Here is a 17,549-nt window from a genome sequence, read left to right on the forward strand (position 1 = left end):
CAGTCGTCACTGCCGGATGATCATACCATAACATTCATTACTCCCCACAGGGATATATCTGCACCTTGCTCAACTCAACCTTACCATAGGTAGGCATCAAAATCACATCACGTCTTGAAGCAAACATCGTTGTAGTATCAACCACAAGGGAATGAATATAAATTGTTCATATTCATCTTCGTCTTCCTCTTCTTCATCTCCTAGATATATTCAAGTCTAGACATCTGTCTTGCACACACAAAGACATGTACACATATCCTCCATTCCATTCCACATTGCTCCGTCGCTTCCATTCGCAACAAAAAACCAAAAATCAAAATCAACACATCCAAGAATTATGTAAAAACAACCAAAAAAAGGTATCCCAACAATATCAAAAAAGAGCAAACCAACCCCAATATGTGCACACACGTCCCTTTATCTCATACACTCACTCTCTCCTCAAACTGCCCAATTTTGAGTTGTTGCGTTTTACTTTACTTTGCTTTGCTTTGCTTTATTTAAAGAGCAAGCAAAGCAGCAACACCAGCGACAACACCAGCCACACCGACACTCATTAAAGCGTTCTTGCCTGCACCAGCGATCACGGGCGCATCCTCAGTAGCAGTAGCGAGAGGAGGCTGGGCGATAGACAGGCTATAATGGGAAGAAGAAGAGCTGCCGGCGGGGCTGTCAGGAAGGCCGGTGTTGGAAACGAGAGGAGCGGAGAAAGTGCTGTCGACAGCGCCGTTGTTGTTGCCGGGGAGGGTAACGGTGGGGAGGGGGCCAGAGCCGTTACCGTTGCCGGTACCGTTGCCAGAGCCAGGAGCGCTTCCAGAGGGGACAGGCACCTCACTAGAGCCGGAGCCGGAGCCGGAGCCGGAGCCAGTGCTGGGAGCGCTGCCGGTGGCCGCAGGGGGGACACCCTCACCATTGCCATTGCCGTTGTTAGAGCCGCCGGAAACAACAGGGACACCGTTACCGCCGCCGGGAGCGTTGGTAGGAGCGGGATGCTGGGTGACGGGGCAGACGGTGGTGGAGATGGCAATGACGGAGGTGACGACGCGAGCAGGGCAGTTGGTTACGGTAGCAGCGCAAGAGGTGACGGTGTAGTAGCTGGTCGCGTAGACGGTGGAGGTGGTCCACTCCTGGGGAGCAGTGATGGTGCTGTTGGGGAAGATGCCGACGCCAGTGGAGGAGTTGCCGTGGAAACCGGCGGAAGGACCACTGGGGGCAGAAGTGATCACGGGAGAACTGCCGGTCTCGGTGGCACTACCACCGGGGGCAAAAATGCCAGAGTAATCGTCATTTTCACCCTCGTCTTCGTCATCGCAGTCGGTAGTGCCGTTAGTCCCAGAAGGGAGAGCCGCGGAAGAGGTGGCGGTGATAGAGACTACGTCGGAGCCGGAGGCAACAACGGAGGTGGAGGCGATGTTGCTGAAGATTTTGGTGCCGGAAACGACCTCGGGGCTGCGGACAGCGGAAGCGGAAGCGGAAACAACGGCAGAGCTAGAGGAAACAACCTCGGAGCTGGAAACGGCCGAGCTAGAGACGACAGAGACGAAACTGGAGGTCACGGTAGAGCTGATGGCGGAAGAAGTGGTGCTCGAAGAGATGGCGGAAGAAGTGGTGCTCGAAGAGATGGCAGACGAAGTGGTGGAAGGAAGGGCCTGCTGGAGCTGGTAGACGTCGATGTACTTGATCTTCCAGTAGACATCCTCGAAATCCTGGGGGTTGTTCGAGACATATGCGTCGCAAGAATTGGCCTTGGCAGCGCACCTGGCATCATTACCGAACTGCGGTCCAGCAGCATCACCGCAGAAGTTGATGTTGAGGATGAAACGGAGGTCCTTGAAACCCCTCTCAACATCGCAGGTCTTGCTGGTAACCGACATGTGCGGCTTACCCCAGGTCGCGGGGTCGGGAGTTCCGTTCTCGATGTCGGCGGGCTCGGTGGCCCAGCTCCAGACACTGAGATGTTCGTCGGTCCATTCGAAAGCATCTAAACGTGATGATTTAGCACAGTTCTTAATACCCGAAGTTAGAAAGACGAGTTTACTCACAAACACCACCCTCGGGGTTGCCCCATTGGCCTGTACTCTCCATCACACCACAGCCCTGGTTGACCCACTGGCCTAAAGCGGAGTTGTCGCAGTTGAAGGTCTGGGAAACCTCAGTGTGTGTATCAGGGTCGAGCAGGCACTCGCCAACCTTATCAGGCTTCCCGGTGTGGTAGGTAATCATGTTTCGATCGGACAGTGACCACATCTCGTAAATGTCGACTTCACCGTCCTCGGGCCAGTTGTCGCCGACCATCCAGAAAGCGGGCCAAGCACCACATACAGGCTTGGGGAAGTGGCTGAACTTGGCAATAAACAGACCGTTGTTGTATGTGGCGGTACTCTCGAGACGGACACTCTTACGTCCGGCGACACCGGAAGTCGTGCTATCGACACCAATGCGGACATCATCGCCTTCGGTCTTGAACAAACCCGAGGACACTGCCGCATCCTTGCCCAGGTATTTGACAAACCCACTGTTGGGATCCTTCACCTTCTCATCGTGGCCACCCTACATTTCAAGATATCGTCAGCAATATTCTTGTCATGTAATCGTCTCATAGGTTCTTACCTCAAAGAAATTGAACTTTTCGGCAAAGTTAGCCGAGTTATAAGACTCAGACAGCTGATAGGTCTTGCCTGAGGCAGGAGAGCTAAGGGCAGAAACACCAAAGGTATAAGCCAGGGCAACAGCACCCAGCTTGAACATAGACGGAGCCATGACCGTCCAAAAGAGTGACAGTGATTACTGAAAAAATGAGTGGACTTGACGTACGATACGTCAGAGGACGAGCAAAAAGAAATGCTCTGAGAATAGAGTAGCTACTGAAGCAGCAAAGAGATAGTCTTGGCTGATGGGGCACCAAAAGAAGAGAAGAAAAAGATCATCCATCTTGGGGGGGCTTTGGGCTTTTTGTTCTGACACGCGCGGTTGTACGTTCTTACCCAACACATTGGAAGGGCACATCTAGCCGAGCGGGACCTAGGAACGGAGAGGTCCTCCCCAGGCCTGTTGAGGCTGATACGGTGGACCAACATGGGGCATCGCTAACCGGAGATTCGTGCTGAAAAGGGCAACACTGAGGTGGATGGTCCAGACTCGGGGTAGTATTGTCAGGGGTAAGCTACGGATCCGCCCACGGTACCTGGGAGCATATCGGCGGCTCATATAGGCCTGTTGAGGACAGGCGCTGCATTGTCGTCAGTTTTCACAACGAAAGCGTCGTCAGTCAGACCCTGGATGGCCCTTTTGCCCTGAATGGCTAAGCTGGTGGACAGAAGAGCGCAGGCGAGCAGGCAACAGCAAGATGCCAAGAGAAGCATCATGGTCGACACGGGCCCTCTTTTCAGAAGAAGAGGCCGGCTTCCCTTGACGGTCATTCATGCCTGGACAGAGGCTCGGCAGGTTCTGTCAGAGATATGATGCCGTCTCGCCCATCTTTTTTCTCTTGAGTTTCAAGACTAGGAGATCTTTTCCAGATGGATGGCCACTATGCAGTGAATGCATGTCAGACTTTCTCATGCTTTGATTGGTTGGCCGGAGTTCTTAGAAGGGAAGAGGAGGAGGGCCGGGAGTGGACAGGAAGCTAGGGAACGAGATGGTCCAACTGCAAGAACAGGGTCTCATGGAGGGGGAGGCCGAAAGGCGCAAGCAAAGTTGCCCTTGTCCCATTGGCTGTCTGGGATAAGCTTTGATATGTATGTGAGTGCCAGCATCTCATCACCAACTGGCGGCGCCGAGAAAAGGGGAGAATGCAACAGTGGTGAGTGAGTGCGCTCAGTCATCGTGAATACACTAGTGTGGTGCCATTTTGGGAAGTGTACTGTATGGCCATGTGGGTATGGATCGTTCGTATGGGACCTAGGTGAACCTGGGGCATCGAGAGAAGGGAGTCCCGGATTCACAGCTCGCTCTCGCGGAGGCGCAGTCAAGATTGGAACGACGGAAGAAGTTCAGGACTTGTAAGCAAGGTCTGGCGTGAAGTCCTTAATTCGTTTTGTGGGGGTCCAGGGGCATCTCGGCGGTCCTGGTGAGTCTCGCCAACGGCGCCCACTGCTACATTAGTGTACGAGCGTAGCCCCACTAACGCCCGGTGGGCCCATCAATAAAATGATTGTTAAGTGGAAGGTTCTCAAGGAGATGTCAATGCAACGCATTAAAAGTGATGATTGAAAATGTTTGTGTGTTGATTGATGACTTCCACACTGCTCGGTGATATTGGGGTCTTTCATGTGAATGTTGATCATTGCCTCCCAAGACCATTTACAAGAAGAGCCGCAACCGGCGCGCCAAAGCTGTTAAAGTTGTTCGCTTATCAGAGTCGATCACCAAAGCGACCGGGTAGCCATGATGAACCGAACGCTGGAGATGTTGCAGATCAGGCATCGCGTTTCATGGACTTGTGAAGAAGAGGGTGAGTGCCGGAAAGTGGGAGCTGACCTAATCCATGCGGTATCTGCCCGGGGACAAACAGCGGCCCGGGGGGAAAAGAGGGTTGCAGCGGCAACAACGCCGCCTGGGCCCGGCATCAGGAGGAGGAGGCGCTCAGTGGCGTTCAGGGATGTTCCTTACTGGGTGTTTGTTTACGCCGACCAGCTAGCCGAAATCAACGTCAGCCAGCCATCACCACCACCCTCCAAATGGTAACAAAGATCCAAAAGAAAACACATCAACCATACCTTACCTATCACGAACACGGAGGATATGGCCGATATTACCGACACTACTTAGGTATCCAAAGGCTCTCCACCGTGACGACTTTGGACTGATAACGACTATAGGAAATTACCATAGAGGTACACTATTGGCTGACAGGTCCCTGTTATTAGCCCGTTGTGCCGGGACCGAATGCGACCCCCCTTTGCACCACAGCACCTCATGCATCCATAATTAGCTCCGGATAGATTACGTGTTGACTCTATTGAGCTGAGTACGAAGGTGACGGCGTAGACCGGAAAGGTTCATCAACTGCTCACTTTGCAGTTCCTCTCGCCATAAACACCGGCGAACAATGTTTGCTTTAGTATCGTGGAGACTACAGATCACATACTCCTAACCCTCAAGCACTGACTGGTTCAAGTGAACAGCCGCCAACAGACACCTTGTCGGGACCGAGGGATGCAGGTCCATACCATCGCGGGGCCATCAGGTAGGAACGTGCCTACGGAAATGTGCCTCTGCAGAGGAGATCGCTCGCGTGGAAGGAGGCCGTCTTTGGAACAAGAAGGAACCACTTACCCCAGGGAAAGCAGCTGTCGACAAAAGTCAACCTGGAAGCCAGATGTCTGATCGGAACTCTGGTAACTACGAGGAATTCATGTTTGAACCTGGCCCTCAGCCTTTCAACTGCTTTCTTTCAACAATTCTTACGGCCTCCTCACTCCTTTTTCCCTCGAAAAAAAACGAATTTCCTCGGGGCAGCAAAGTCATTTTCCACCAAAACCAAAAGAGACCAAGCAAAGTCACGTTCAAACGAAGCACTTGAATCTTGGTTCATCTTTTATGTTTTAGAAAGATTACCTGATTATCTGATCTAGTCGTTCCCTTTCGTCCTCATTCTCCTCCTCTTTCTGCCATTACAATTATCAACACTCGCCACAATATTCAAAGCAGCGCGAACAACCCATTCATATCCTCCTTCACAACAAGCAGAAACAAAAACAAAACCCCAGACGTTTCTCTCCCATACCATTATTCCATCATATCCAACTCGGCAGAAACTCAAAGAAACCAAAACACAACCCCACCGACAATCATCAATCCCGCCGTAGCAGTCTTCTTCATCTTCTGTGCACCAGCCGTCACCACGGGCGGCGGCGAGACACCAATAGGTGAGGCAGCGGACGTCTCGCTTGCCGGAGGTGTGGTGGGCACAACAACAGTCGGGCTCGGAGGCGTGGGAACAACAACAGGCGGGTTCGGAGGCGGAGCCGGAACCTGAGTTGTCAGAGTAGTGGGAACCGGCACCGGCACCGGCACCGGAACCTTGGTAGGCAAAGTGGTAACCGGAGCAGCGGTAGCGGTAACAGTGTCAGTCTCGCAATCAGTGGAAGTCTCCCACTTGGTCTTGTGACTAGGCCAAGGTTTCTTGGTCCAGGGGCCGGGATGGGGAGCGCGGGTCGGGGCGGCGGAGGCGGATGCGGATGCGGAAGCGGAAGCGGAGGCCGAAGCAGTGGTGGTCCACTCTGGCCAAGGGCCGTGGGACTTGGTCCAGTGGTGGTGGTCCCAGGTTGAAGAGGCGGAGGTGGTGGTGGAGGGTTGGCGGGTGGTGGGTGGCGGGAGGGTAGGGGCGCTGTTGGTATTGGTATCGGTGTTGGTGTTGGAGGCAGTGGTAGTACCCGTAGTGGTGGCAGTGGTAGTGGCAGTGGTAGTGACAGTGGTAGTGCCCGTAGTAGAGACAGCACCAGTGGCTGTAGTAGAAGTACTGGTTGGAGGAATGGTTGGGGCAGGGGTGGTAGTCCTGGGGAAGTAAGGGGTGCACTCATCAGGCGCCAAGTTAAACGGGGCCGGGACAGCATAGACGCGGCAGTTCTTCTGGCAGGCGGCATTGCCGCTGACGGCGGAAGACTCCCAGCAGGTGGCTTGACCGTCGTTGCCAGCGGGGGCTGCTTCAACCAGAATCTGTCGTTTCTCATGTTAGCTGATTGAGGTACCTAGGCACGGGGGGTGCAGGTGACACTTACGGCGTTGCAGTTCACTCTATCAAGAGCAAGGGTTCCGTCGCATTGGACGATGTAAGGGCCGGAACAGTAGGAGGCGTTGGGAATGGTGCATCTGGCTCGACCTTCGAGGTCGATATAGAGTCCCTGAGCGTTGGCGAAAGTAGCCGAGGCCACCAGTGAGGCGAAGGTAGTGAACGTCTTCATTTTGGCCGGGATCCTGACTTTTCTCCTGGGAGTTGAGGTGCTTCAGAAGAGTACAAACTCAGTGATGTTTAGAAGGAAGACAACAGCCAACAAGCGAGTGATGTTGACGAGATAGGTAGATCGGGAGCAGCGAGCTGGGTTAGACAAGCATATGACAGTAAAGGTCAAGATGATGAGGAACCTGATGTCGATGAAGAAGGAAGTCCAAAGTCGGAGAACAAGATCACCCTTTATAAGAGGGAACTTCCCCTTTCGAAGACCACTAGAGACATGGGCCCCAACGAGAGAGCTCCCAGGGATGGACGGCCATGGCTCCTATGATGACGAAGACGGCATATTGAAAATCCTCGATGCCCCCCCCCCCTCCCCGTTTCCGAACGTCCAGTCAGCCACTGGCACGACCTCGAGAACAAAGCATTTTCTGATTTTCACTATCGTATATAGCAAGCAATCAGTCGGGGCGTTGCGCAGCATAGCATGACAACGTTACATACCCGAGGTAAGAGGAGCAAGTAGGTACCTATGTATGTACGCAATAGGCAGTGCTGTCTTGAAAAAGCTCTGCAAACAAAGGCCAAGTACTAAACACTCTGACAACTACCCTATCAGCACATTGTACGTGCGAGCGATTCCTAACCCGGCACTTACCTGACCTCGACGACCGAGCTGAACGATTTTTCGTCTTTCGATGCTAGAGCGTCAGGCTGGAGGCCGTTCACAACTCATTAGCGACACCATCGGCATGCCCTGAAGAAGAATAGGTCGCCGTTTACGGAGGGTCCATGTTTACAAGAATAGAAATCAAAGCTCGATTAAGCTATGTGGGTTAGAAAGGTAATAGTTCTAGACCATGTTTTGCTCCCGGCAGTCAGGAGTCAAGAGCGGGCGGCCATCTGGAGTGTATCGCCTCTGGTCACTTAACTATAGTGCGTTCCTCAAGTATTTTTTTTTTTACCAGAACCGGTGCTCGACTGTAAAAGTCATGAATGCTATATGGCTGTCTGCGGTCTTCAGGCAGAAGTCGCTGAAGTTGCTGGCGGTTTTCGTCTCAAACTAGGTAATATTCGTGATGCTATCGTCGAGTGTCTTGCAATCTCGGGCGGTATCTTTCCGCCGTCCCCGTCCTCGAATCTTTTTTGACCGCAATCGGAGTATAACACTAGACATTGCTACTACCACTACTGTCATAACTCTGTGTAGCCACTATCAGCTATCCACCACGAATGGGTATGCTCATGTTAGTTGATTGGAATGTGCCTATCACTATTGCAGGACTTAAGACCCAAAAGCAACTAAAAATACCAACGGCAGTGGCTTGGTCTTACTTATGTGGGCGGCGTGCTCGGCGCTCGGCACTCTGCCGAAAACGGCCCGCGAAGCATCAACATGCCGATGACGTTGGTACGTACATAGCTACGGTCCGCAAACGGACTGACTGACTTTGGGACTTTCCGCTGGAGTTGTCCCTCTTTCGCACGCACCCGTATATTCAATAGTTGAGCTCCTTTCTACTTGACATTTTCTTCACATGCGTAAGTACCTGAGACGGTCTTTCTTCGGGTTATCTGATTTCCGAATGGGAATCTTTTTCTTTTCTTCCTCAGTTAAAAAAAAAAAACATGTCTCTGTGATAACTGACTGGGATTTTGCTATGTATGTATGGGAGGTCGCTACAATATGCCTACGGGAATGGGATCAGTGTTCAATTTTCTTGTCACTTCATATCCACACACTAAGAGAGTTAGGTCGCTCCCTCTATAAGCGCTCGAACCATGTTTCCTAATCACCTGATGTGAAAGATATCGTAACTGGGAAAACGAGAAAAAGAAGAAGAAAAATATACGACGACACTTGGAAGAAAACAGATCAGACAAAATCATTTTGAAAAGCATCATTTGAAAAAAAAAAAGAACTTCAGAGTTACCTAGATTAATATGAATGGATCGGTGCATTTTATGCCCAAACCTCCCTCTTCCACCTTAATCATGTCATTACATGTCGCTGTCCATTTCCTTATACATAAATATGGTTGGTACCACCTAGAACCGTCGAAAACCTCAAATACCCCTCTCCTCTATCAACGTTTCATTCATGATCATCATAATCTGATAACTGCCATCACAAGAAAAGAAAATGTCTTCTTAATCACCCGTGCCACCGTCATCGCTTGAAACCACAAGAGAGAGAAGAAAATTAAACAAAGAAACTTGAGAGAAACAAGAAATCATACAAGAATATATATAAGGTATGTAAACGTTTGAAAATCACAGCCCGCCCGCCCGCCCCTTTCTTCCCTTATGCTAGATTTCAAGTAGGGTTCTTGTTTTGTCATCACTTCCCCTGCACCTAGGTAAGCGCTGAACGGCTTAGGAAAATGCATGGAAAGGAGCGAGCTACAAGACAACGATAAGAGAAGTGGTATATGTAGCAAAGTTTTGTGAAATCGAACTCCGCCCTTCGAAAACAAAAGGGGACGACATGCCCAAGAAGAAAAAAAGAAAAAAAGAAAGGAGTGATGCCGATTTGGATGATGTGAATGTGGGTGTGTATGAGTGTAGGTGTCTTCGTCGTGGTTTCATCAGGTCATACTCTCATTGCCGTGTTCTCTTGTTGTTTCAGTTGTTTCGTTTCGTACCGCGTAACAAATTCGTATCGTAACCATGACCCTTCTTCTTCTTTTGGTACCTTCATGATCAACATGATTCTATGACCTCTTGTCTTCTTTTCGTGGCGTTGGTGGTTCTTTTTTGTGCGCTCTGGTGACGGCTTCATGCATTTGTGTTTCTCATGCCCAATCAATTCCACAATCTTCAAAATCAGATAGGTGACCCCCTCCCTAACCTAGGCGGCGACCCCCTGACAGCAGGCGGTGACTGCCTCTGTCCCTGCTGCGGCTGAGGCTGACCCTGACTCATCGCAAAAATCTCTCTCCCTGTATCATGCTTGATCACCTCCCCCAACCCGTCCCTGACCACTCTTGGGTGACTTATCGTCTTCCGCATCTCATCCCTCTTCCTCTCCTTCCGCTTCTCGCTCATCCTCCGCACAATGTTGACCTTTTCGTTCAAGACAGGTATAATCTTCTCGCTAAGACTGCCACGTCTTTTCATGGGCGGTGGTACAGGCGCGGCCGTAGTAGTAATGGGTGGGGATACAGACTGGCCGGTCGCAAAGGTGGATACAGACGAGGGGGTTAGGGGTGGCGCTGCTGACATGGCAGCAGCGGGAGGAGGTGGTCGTTGGCGCTGGAAGAGAGCACCGTAGTTTCGACGGACGCGGGGCGGGTAGAAGCGTGGGTTTTCGGATGACATAGAGGGCCGGGTTGAGCTTGAGTCGGGCGAGATGGATGGTCGAGGAGGTGCTTCGGTAGAGATCGACGGTCGGGATGTATCCGATGGCGAGGAGATGGACGGTCTGGTGGGTCTTTCGGATGAGATGGATGGCCGTGCCATGGACTGTGCCATAGACTCGAGGCTTTGTCGGATCTTCATGACCCGCAGATTACCGCTCGGCGTGCGTCGGATGGTCCGTTTGTCCCGGTCGGGCATGTCGCCGCTGTCTGTTGAGTATGTGGCGTCGTACTTTGAGCCGTTGCGCAGGGGCATGATGGCGAATGCCTTCTTCATCCGCTGGCTCAAGCTCCGCTTGAGCATCAGACCGGGCCGTTGGGGACGGTTGTCGATGGGCGGGTAGTCCCAGTGCTCCTCGTCTTCACTTCCGCTGTCGGAGAAATCAGATTGGTAGGATGGTCGCCAGTCGGGATGCAGTTTGTCTGGCTCGACGGGGGCGTCATCGGCCGTGAAGGACCTCTTCAGGTGGGGTCTCTTCAACCTACCGCTGCTGCCACCATCTGACTCGTAATTTTTGGTGTACTTTGACAAGGAAAATGTGCGAGTAAGGAAACCCGGACGAGTGCCAGTTGTCTCGGAGGTTCGGCGACGGCTCAGCTTCCGGCGGAGCATGGCGAATCCGCTCTCGGGTTTCGGCTCCCCTGACTCGGGCATGTCATCGTAGAAATTCCCAAGCTCCTTCTGTCTTTCCGTAGTAGGTGTCAGGCCAGAAGGCGTTGCCGGGATGAAGTTGATGGCCGGTGGCGGTTTTGGGGGTGCTCTCGGGTTCCTCAAGGGGGAGAAATTGTCATCTTCCCTCGAGAGATCCTGTGGCGGTATTAGGGGATTTCCTTCGGCATCTGTTGCGGCAATGGCGGGGGTGGCCGTTGGAGGAAGCCTCTGACGATCCAACGAAGAGGCCTCGGACGGCTTGCTCGAGTGGTCTACAATCATCACAGACGTGTTCTGATGCGTGTGGATGAGTATCGCCCTCGCTTCGGACACTTCGGCATGTGAGGCGCCCGTCTCGACGGAGGCTTGCGAGAAAGGTGTGTGTTGGACGGAATTCCTCTTGTTGTATTCGCAACTATGACGAGGACCTCCATCATCATTGTGATCAGCAGGAAAGCTACGCGGCGTTCGCGGGTCACTGTTGTCAAAGTTGCTTGACTGAATCGAAGGAGAGAACTTGATATTGATGGTTCCAGATTGGCGTCGCTCTGGCTCCAATTCATTTCCGTCAACCGTCTTGCGGTAGTGTCTGGAGGTATTTACCGGCTTCGGAGGTGGTCGCTTTTCCCTCTGTAGTCTCTCCACTGCCCGTTCAACCGTCTGCGAAGCCTTGTGTTGCTCATAAAGCGCATCATGAGCTCGGAGGCTTTCGGCGGTGAGAGAGCCGGTCCTCGACACGTTGCGACTGGTAGGAGCGGAAAGAGATGATGACCGTCTAGGAATATACGGCGGAAAATCGGCCGTTCGCGGGTCGCCGGCTCGAGATCTGTCGGACTCAGAGATGGTCCGGCTGCGCCGCGGCTGGTCCATATATATGTCTATCGTAAAGTTGCTTGCGGATGCATATGATCGTCCAACAGAGCTCAGACTCTGGCTTCGCCGCGATCTCCGACTGCTCATTGAACGGAGAGAAGGAGGTCTTCCGTTGGACTTGAGAGAGGTTCGACGCTCTGGGACAATCACCACAGGAATTGACCCAGTTTTCCACACATCCCTTCGGGCTTTTCGGCTCGAGATCGAAGTGGTGGAAAAATAGCTTTCGCGAGGGGCGGCACCCAACTTTGGTTCTGGCGGTGGTGGTCGACGTTGAAACACGTCTGATGCCGGAACCAAAGCCGGAGCCGGAGTAGAAGCAAAAGAAGTGGTTGACGGAGCAAGATCAGAAACGGAATCTCGCAGAGGCAGAATAGGTTTGCGTACGTGTCGGAGAGTGTTGCGTCGCTGAGAACCCGTGTCATCACCGACGACTATTGTGCCCATAATTGTGGATGTGCCGGACTGGTTCGAGGTCGTAGAAAAGCGCCGTGTGTCCCCGCTCGTAGATGGCTCCGAGAGAGGGAGGCCCCGTTGCTGTTCCTCGAGGTTCATGGCGCGTAGAGGCAGTACTCTTGTTGTCGCATTGGTTGTTGGTGTAACTGTCGTGGTGGTCGGTGGTCCCATAAACACTGAGTTGCGGTCTTTGGTTATATTCGAGCTGGGTGCAGCACGTCGCCTGCTGACAATCACATTCCTTTCCAAGTTTTCGTCCCATTCCTCTTCCACGTCTTCATCAGAATTCAAGTTCCCTCCCTGCGTTTCCTCGTCGCCCCACCCGCCGTCGTACGTGTCTCGCCCAAGCTGAACTTCCCTCTCTGTTTCTGGCGTTAATCCATCTCCAACGCTTGAATTTACCCCGATATCAATGCCCAAACCTACAGTCTGCGGTTGCAACTTTACTCCTCTGTTAGCCTGACGAATGGTACTTCGCGACGTTCTTCTCGACGATATCTCGGGCCGCACAGTCGTATTTCCGTCATCTTCATTTCCTGGAGTGACAGGGACTTCAGGCGCTGTTCTAAAGGATTCCGATCTTGAGTCTATCGTTGTCGCATTGGACGGCATTCGACCATCGACGGCGAGCCGTGGCCGGGGCCGGGACTGGGCCTGGGCCTGGGCGTGAGTTTGAACCTGCAGATGGGGCCTGGCAGGCCGTCTGGGTGGTTCTGCAGCGGGCGGAGGGATTCTTTCAGGAGTCAGATTCGGAGTTGGCGGAGTACGTTGGTTCGGCGGCGTGGTCGGGAGACGTGGCTCAACATGCTGGACATTATCGGTGCTTTGCAGCGGACTGCCCGAGTTTGTTGGGCTTGACTGGTCTATCGACTTCATCGACTTGGCCGACGACGAGGCACGTGAATGGGCAGGCGGCGTCGGCGGCGGTTCGGGGCCGGCTGGTCGATGTCTTGACCGCCGTAGCTGGGTAGTCCGCGAAGGCCGAGCGGGACTTGAGCTTCGCGAACCAGTCGACGACGCTGTACCCGGACGGGGCAAAACCTTGTGCCTTCTGAAGATGCGCTGTGGGCTTTCCGTTCCATCCGCATCTCGGATCATGACATAGTCTGCTTCAGAGTGAACCATATTGGGCAACATTGGCCCAGCATCAACATTCCCTCTCATGACAACTCAAAAGGAAAGTGAGGCGAGTCTTGAAGATGTAACGAGTTGAATGTAACTTTTCTTCCTTTCTGTCTCTTCTTCTTCTTCTTCTTCTTCTTCTTCTGCTTCAGTGTCAAGATCCAAGCCAGGGCGCGCGCATGTTGTGTGTATATGTGTAACTACAGGTGTGGACTTGGTAAGGCTTCGAATAACTGGGAGACGTTTGCTTCTCGGGCCCCCTCCGGAAACGAAGACCCTTGAGGCTCAGCAGCAATGCCGAGTGGCTACCTCTCTCTGTAAGTCGGCGTCGGGTACCTTGCGTTGGGTACAGGCCTTTCTGAAACACAGACAAGTGGCTCTGATGAAAACCTTCCCGGCTGGTTTGTGCTGGCAGGCTGGGCGCAGGAGAGACGGGCACGACTTGGGAGACTGGGGATGCTGGTGAGTGGTAGAAACAAGCAGTGGCCGCAGTTTCATGACCGGCCTTTTTGGTGCAAAGCCGGTGGAGGCAACGGCTCCCGTCACCAATCGCGCCGTCAACAGCGGTGGCAGTGGGAGCAGCGGCAGTAGCAGCAAGCAAGCACTCAACAGGGCTCGATGGGGAGAAGACTCCACGAGACAAGCTAGACACTCTGTGCTATCAGGTCCCGGCGCATGGTGCAAAGGGGAGGAAAACAAATAGGCTCAATTCCAGCCTCTTGAGTGGGGCGGGTCCGTCCTATGAATGGTATACAAGATCTGACGTCTGATTGTTCGGAACGGCAGACAGGTCGGCGATGAGTGGCAAAGTGTTGTTGTGGCTCGTCGTGGTCGAAGCAATGGATGGACTCGAAACTCGGGAGATGTGGAAAAGGGAAAGGGCAGGGCACGCTGGCTTGTTTGAATGTTTGGCAGTGAATGGGCCTCGATGGTTTGAATGGCCTGGATGGATGGATGCGCTTCGCTGGGCCCAGGCTGGATGGCGATGAGGCGGCTTAATGGTCGATGATTGGCTGGGAATATGACGCAGCAGGAAATACGAATAGGGATGGGGATATGGAAATGGAAATAGCCACAGCAAACTCGATCTGGACTTGTGTTTATTTTTTTCGCTGGACGGGTCTGACGGGTCTTTTCTGCAGGTCGCGAGATGGAGCAGCTGTCTAGAGCACGCAGTCTAAACTGGCAAGACGTTCTATGACTGGCACAGCTGGCAGAATGGATCCAGATCATGAAAATCAGACAGTGATAATTCGATGCGAGTCGTTGACCGTACTTTGGGTGTTCTGCGATGCTGACCCTGGTTGCCTGGCTAACGCTGTTTTCTCGGGGTAGACGGGAACGGGAACTGAATCGTTGTTGGAGCTGTCGTCGTTACGTGGTTAGAGTTGCCAAGAGGATGGAACGATGATGATTTGGAAGACGGAAGAGAAACAAAGAGGCAAAAACAATAATGACTTGCACATGGGAATTTCGTAGGGCGATCAGAGACCCTGGTCCGGGTCTTTCAGTTCCTTTCGTTACTTTACAAGCAGGGAAATGGTTCCGTCTGCCGCCCCAGATTCCAGATTCTCCGTCCATCGAGCGGCACCACTTTACCACATGTAAAGTGCCTGAACTTCCTGTGAGGTACGCATGTGTACAGAAATGACAATCCAACCTCGAGAATGGAACAAGTGTTGTCAGTCAGTCAGTGGCACCCCCTTTTGGTGCAACGGTGGATGCCCGGAGACGGATGGACAGATAGATGGTGGACCACTGCATGTTCCATCCGTGCCATCCACACTGGATGGGATGGGACGAAAGCGCCCGTCTCCTCTCGTCTCCTCTTCCGGTCACCTAGTCCTCTTGTTGTTCTTCTTCTTTGCGGCGTCGCGCCTCAACAAAAACTGGCACCTGCGCCTCCCCTTTTTCCTCCTGCTGCTTGTGCATCTATCTGTACCATTTTCTGCTGAAATTCATCATCATCCTCTTAGCTTCTCCGTTTCCCAGCCTCCTCAGACCTCGGTTCGGTGCTGGCCGTCCGGGTCATGTATTGCCGCCCTCACCGTCGTCGAGCTAGGTCGGCTCCTCGAGCTAGTACTATACTGCGGTAGCTTGCTAGGCTCTTCAGGTACCAGATGGATGAAAGTCGGGGTATGTAAAGACTACTGAAGTCTGAAACGAAACCTTTGTCGAATCAAACCACCCAGGTGGAGGTAGCCCCCACAGCCCCTCCCGTTGTCTGTGCGCAGTCTTGGAAGTACACATCGATGTACCTGTAATGGTCGGCAGGCAACCTACAACCCGACCGCTATAAACCTCCGGTTCAAAAAAGGTAAAACACCACTGACAAAACCAAAACCAAAACCAAAACCCAGCTGCGCATCGGCCAGACCGTCGGGTTGCCTTGTAGGCTAAAGCAATCAGGAGGCTCATGGCGACCGATTCGATTCGATGCCGTGAGACGCAATATGCCCGACCATGTCCCGGCCAAGGTGAACAGCCCCCCGGAACAAAGGTCCAGACCGGGGCGGAGCACCTTACATCGATACCCGACCTGCCGGTTTTCCATCTTTTACCATGCCATGATCGCGACGACCAAGGCGACCGCGGCGACAGCGGCATCGACAACAACCATCAACGGCGCTGGAAGCCATACATACCTCCAAGAGCCCCGGTCTAGTGAGACAATGACTGCGTCTTCAGCTGGCACAGTCCTCCCTCAGACACTTACCTGCACGCGTAGTGTAGAGATGGTGCAGATCATGAGCAACGAATGAGATATCAACTCCCGTGTTCGGCTCCGTTCAGATGCTGCTGCTGCTGCTGCTGCTGAGGACCTGAGGTTGGGAGCAGACGGTTCGAATGGCTCGAATGGCCTGGCAGATTTCCTGGACTGGTGTTGCAAAGGAAGAAGCTCCGAGAGGTCAACAGAAGATGAGTGACATGAAGGTGGGCTGAGGTGGGGTAAATCAAGGAAGGGCCCGAGCCCGGTGGAGGTGTTGGCAGAGTGGTGACGCCGTTTGTTCGGGTTGCCCTCCAAGTCCCAGCTACACTACAACCTAAGCCAACCTCCAATCCATCAGCAGCACCTCATCTCACAACCATTTCCCATTGCTCCCGCTACGAGCTCACGAGATCTCGAATGTCACCAGTTCGAAAAGAAATGGGTCCTCTTGATGGCTGGCTGGGAAACAATTGTGGCTCCGTGGTTCTTCGGTTCATCCCATCCGACACCCTCCTCCTTCGCTGTCCCATTCTCATGGTACACCTGCACGACATTGCACAGACACACCAACGCCAACGACACCACGACACCATCTCAGCTCTGTCAGCCCTTGGCTTGGATTTCAGCTTCCCCGGAACTTCTTGTCGCCTTCTCCCAGTGTCGTCTAGTGTCAAGAGGCACCATGACACTTAAGAGTGTGTGCTGCTACACCCGCTCTCGAGTGCTCATATCGGGTTGTGACGTTACCTGTGTAAGACGCATGATCTGATGTTTTTGACGTCTCTGCTTTTGTTGATCGCCGCTTGACTTTTTGACATCGCCTGGAGTTTAAACAGTCATGATCCAGACGCCGTTAATAAGGCCTATTTGGCTCGCGCCACATCAAATCGGTGCAGTCCACTTGAAAGAGTCGATGGCCTCGAGATAGGGCATGGCGAGCGCCCATTGTCTCCTCGTCGGCGAACTTGGCCAGTCAAATATAGAAATCCTGCCAGTCATGATTTGTTCGTAGCAACATGAAATGCGTAGTGCAACGCGCTTTTGACAGGGAGTGCTCTCCAAAGCTTCAAACATATTGATAACATCTTTCACAAGATGCCGGTTCTGCGATTGTGGCAATCGATGGTCCTGGTGCTATAGTTGCGATAAGACGATGAAACACAGTACCAAGATCTCAGTAAAAGTGTTAGCAACATTAACTGCCAGAGTATCAAGATCCTGCCTGTTCTGTTAGCACCCTATCGCACTCTATCCAAGTATGCCCAAAATGGACATGAAATGACATCTCCTGCAGAATGGCGAAGGTCCTTCGATTCACATATCTTTGAAGATGAGCGAGGAACCAAACCAACCGGGGATTTGCATATCCGGTAGATAGCTTCTTGCCCTTATCTCAACCCCGCAGTCTTCAAGACGCAGCTACGATGCTAAAGCTCAGTCTACGACTGGATATCTCGTCATCTATCATGCCGTTCCACGAGA

General features: G+C 52.7%; 4 protein-coding genes across 4 annotated transcripts; all 4 read right to left on the bottom strand.

The window, feature by feature from the left end:
* Nucleotides 1-128: 128 nt before the first annotated feature.
* On the bottom strand, nt 129-2,891 carry NEUTE1DRAFT_76114 (uncharacterized protein; the record flags this gene model as incomplete). The annotated part of the gene is made up of 3 exons (XM_009849645.1): nt 129-1,981; nt 2,043-2,550; nt 2,611-2,891. The coding sequence occupies 3 exons, from the start codon at nt 2,758-2,760 to the stop codon at nt 501-503; spliced, it is 2,139 nt and encodes a 712-aa protein (XP_009847947.1).
* Nucleotides 2,892-5,494: 2,603 nt separating this feature from the next.
* Nucleotides 5,495-5,758, bottom strand: NEUTE1DRAFT_115848 (uncharacterized protein; the record flags this gene model as incomplete). Its single annotated transcript, XM_009849646.1, has 1 exon — nt 5,495-5,758. The coding sequence occupies one exon, from the start codon at nt 5,729-5,731 to the stop codon at nt 5,573-5,575; it is 159 nt and encodes a 52-aa protein (XP_009847948.1).
* Nucleotides 5,759-5,760: 2 nt separating this feature from the next.
* NEUTE1DRAFT_119856 (uncharacterized protein) lies at nt 5,761-6,905 on the bottom strand (the record flags this gene model as incomplete). The annotated part of the gene is made up of 2 exons (XM_009849647.1): nt 5,761-6,660; nt 6,723-6,905. 2 exons carry the CDS (start codon nt 6,903-6,905, stop codon nt 5,761-5,763), a joined length of 1,083 nt encoding a protein of 360 aa, XP_009847949.1.
* A 2,691-nt stretch (nt 6,906-9,596) lies between these two features.
* Nucleotides 9,597-13,360, bottom strand: NEUTE1DRAFT_57434 (uncharacterized protein; the record flags this gene model as incomplete). Its single annotated transcript, XM_009848987.1, has 1 exon — nt 9,597-13,360. One exon carries the CDS (start codon nt 13,358-13,360, stop codon nt 9,722-9,724), a length of 3,639 nt encoding a protein of 1,212 aa, XP_009847289.1.
* Nucleotides 13,361-17,549: the final 4,189 nt, after the last annotated feature.

Source organism: Neurospora tetrasperma (assembly GCF_000213175.1).
Source record: "Neurospora tetrasperma FGSC 2508 unplaced genomic scaffold NEUTE1scaffold_1, whole genome shotgun sequence".
NCBI lineage: Eukaryota > Fungi > Ascomycota > Sordariomycetes > Sordariales > Sordariaceae > Neurospora > Neurospora tetrasperma.